Raw genomic sequence first — 1157 nt, 5'->3', positions numbered from 1 at the left:
TTGACAGGCACTGCACATTGCTATCTGGCCATAGTCCAAGACATCAATATCAGATGTACAAAGTCATCTCACAATATAACATGTGGAAACCCATTTTTTCGCATCCAAAACTTGTTGTGAACTTGATGTCAACTCTTGTTACTTCCTAGGACAGTTTGCACCTATGAATGTCAATATTGGGGCCAAACGTGCCCTGGATCTGAAATGGGCAACTACGCCTCACAAAAAAGAAAAGGAAAAATAGGAAAAAAAATTAAGAATAAAAACTTGTTTTTTAAATTTTTTTTTTTGTCAACTTCTCCCTCCGGTTTCAGGAATGTAGTCACTAAAACCATATTTCACATTCCTAATTTTTGATACTTTAAAAATTAAAACCCAAAATCATGTTGAATAAAATAAATATAAAGAAATACTGCAGTATATGTGAATAAAAATAATAATACTATTTATCTCATAATCTCTCAGAGGTCTTTACAATTTACTTCGTGGTGTCGGTCGTAATATTTAAAATAACAGGCACGTACGGTGGCTATTACTTCAGCAACTAAGTCGGTCATAGATCGGTGAACTACTAGGCTAGTCATCATGGAGAATTTCACTTCCAAATTGGAGAACAAGCTCACCGGGGGTGTACCCGGTGGGATGAAGGGACTCAAAAATTTCATATACGACATCAGAGAATGCAAGTCGAAGGAGGGTGAGAAAGCTCGTGTCAATAAAGAACTGGCCAACATAAGGAAGAACTTTAAAGGTAAGTTGGTGCTCATGTGAGGATTTCATCTAGATTTTGAGGTGATGGGTGATTCATTAGTTTGTTCGCACGTGTAGAGTCTCCCCGACGACACCCAAAAATGCTTCGAAGATGTTTTTGTACGTAGACTACGTACTATCAATTGTACTTTGTACGAAAATCTATGGGATTGAATATGGAACTGTATATGCATTCAAATACAGGCATAATTACACACATAAAAACACACATACGCACATGCGCACACAAATACGTACTAACACGCACACACACGTATATATATATATATATATATGTATATATATACAACACACACACATATATATTATACACACACGTACACACACACACACACACACACACACACACACGACGACGACGACGACGACGACGACGACGACGACGA

The 1157-nt window shown here is 37.3% G+C and overlaps 1 protein-coding gene across 1 annotated transcript in view; it reads left to right on the top strand.

Moving 5' to 3' along the window:
* The first annotated feature begins 492 nt into the window (after window positions 1-492).
* Window positions 493-1157, top strand: part of SARC_08642 (hypothetical protein) — a 14967-nt gene continuing 14302 nt past the window's right edge. The window contains exon 1 of the mRNA XM_014297371.1: window positions 493-751. Coding sequence (XP_014152846.1) covers window positions 586-751 — 166 coding nt within the window. The 5' untranslated portion in view covers window positions 493-585. The remainder of the gene's footprint in view (window positions 752-1157) is intronic.

Source organism: Sphaeroforma arctica (genome assembly GCF_001186125.1).
Source record: "Sphaeroforma arctica JP610 unplaced genomic scaffold supercont1.796, whole genome shotgun sequence".
Lineage (NCBI taxonomy): Eukaryota > Ichthyosporea > Ichthyophonida > Sphaeroforma > Sphaeroforma arctica.
This window is presented reverse-complemented; position numbering and strand designations above follow the sequence as displayed.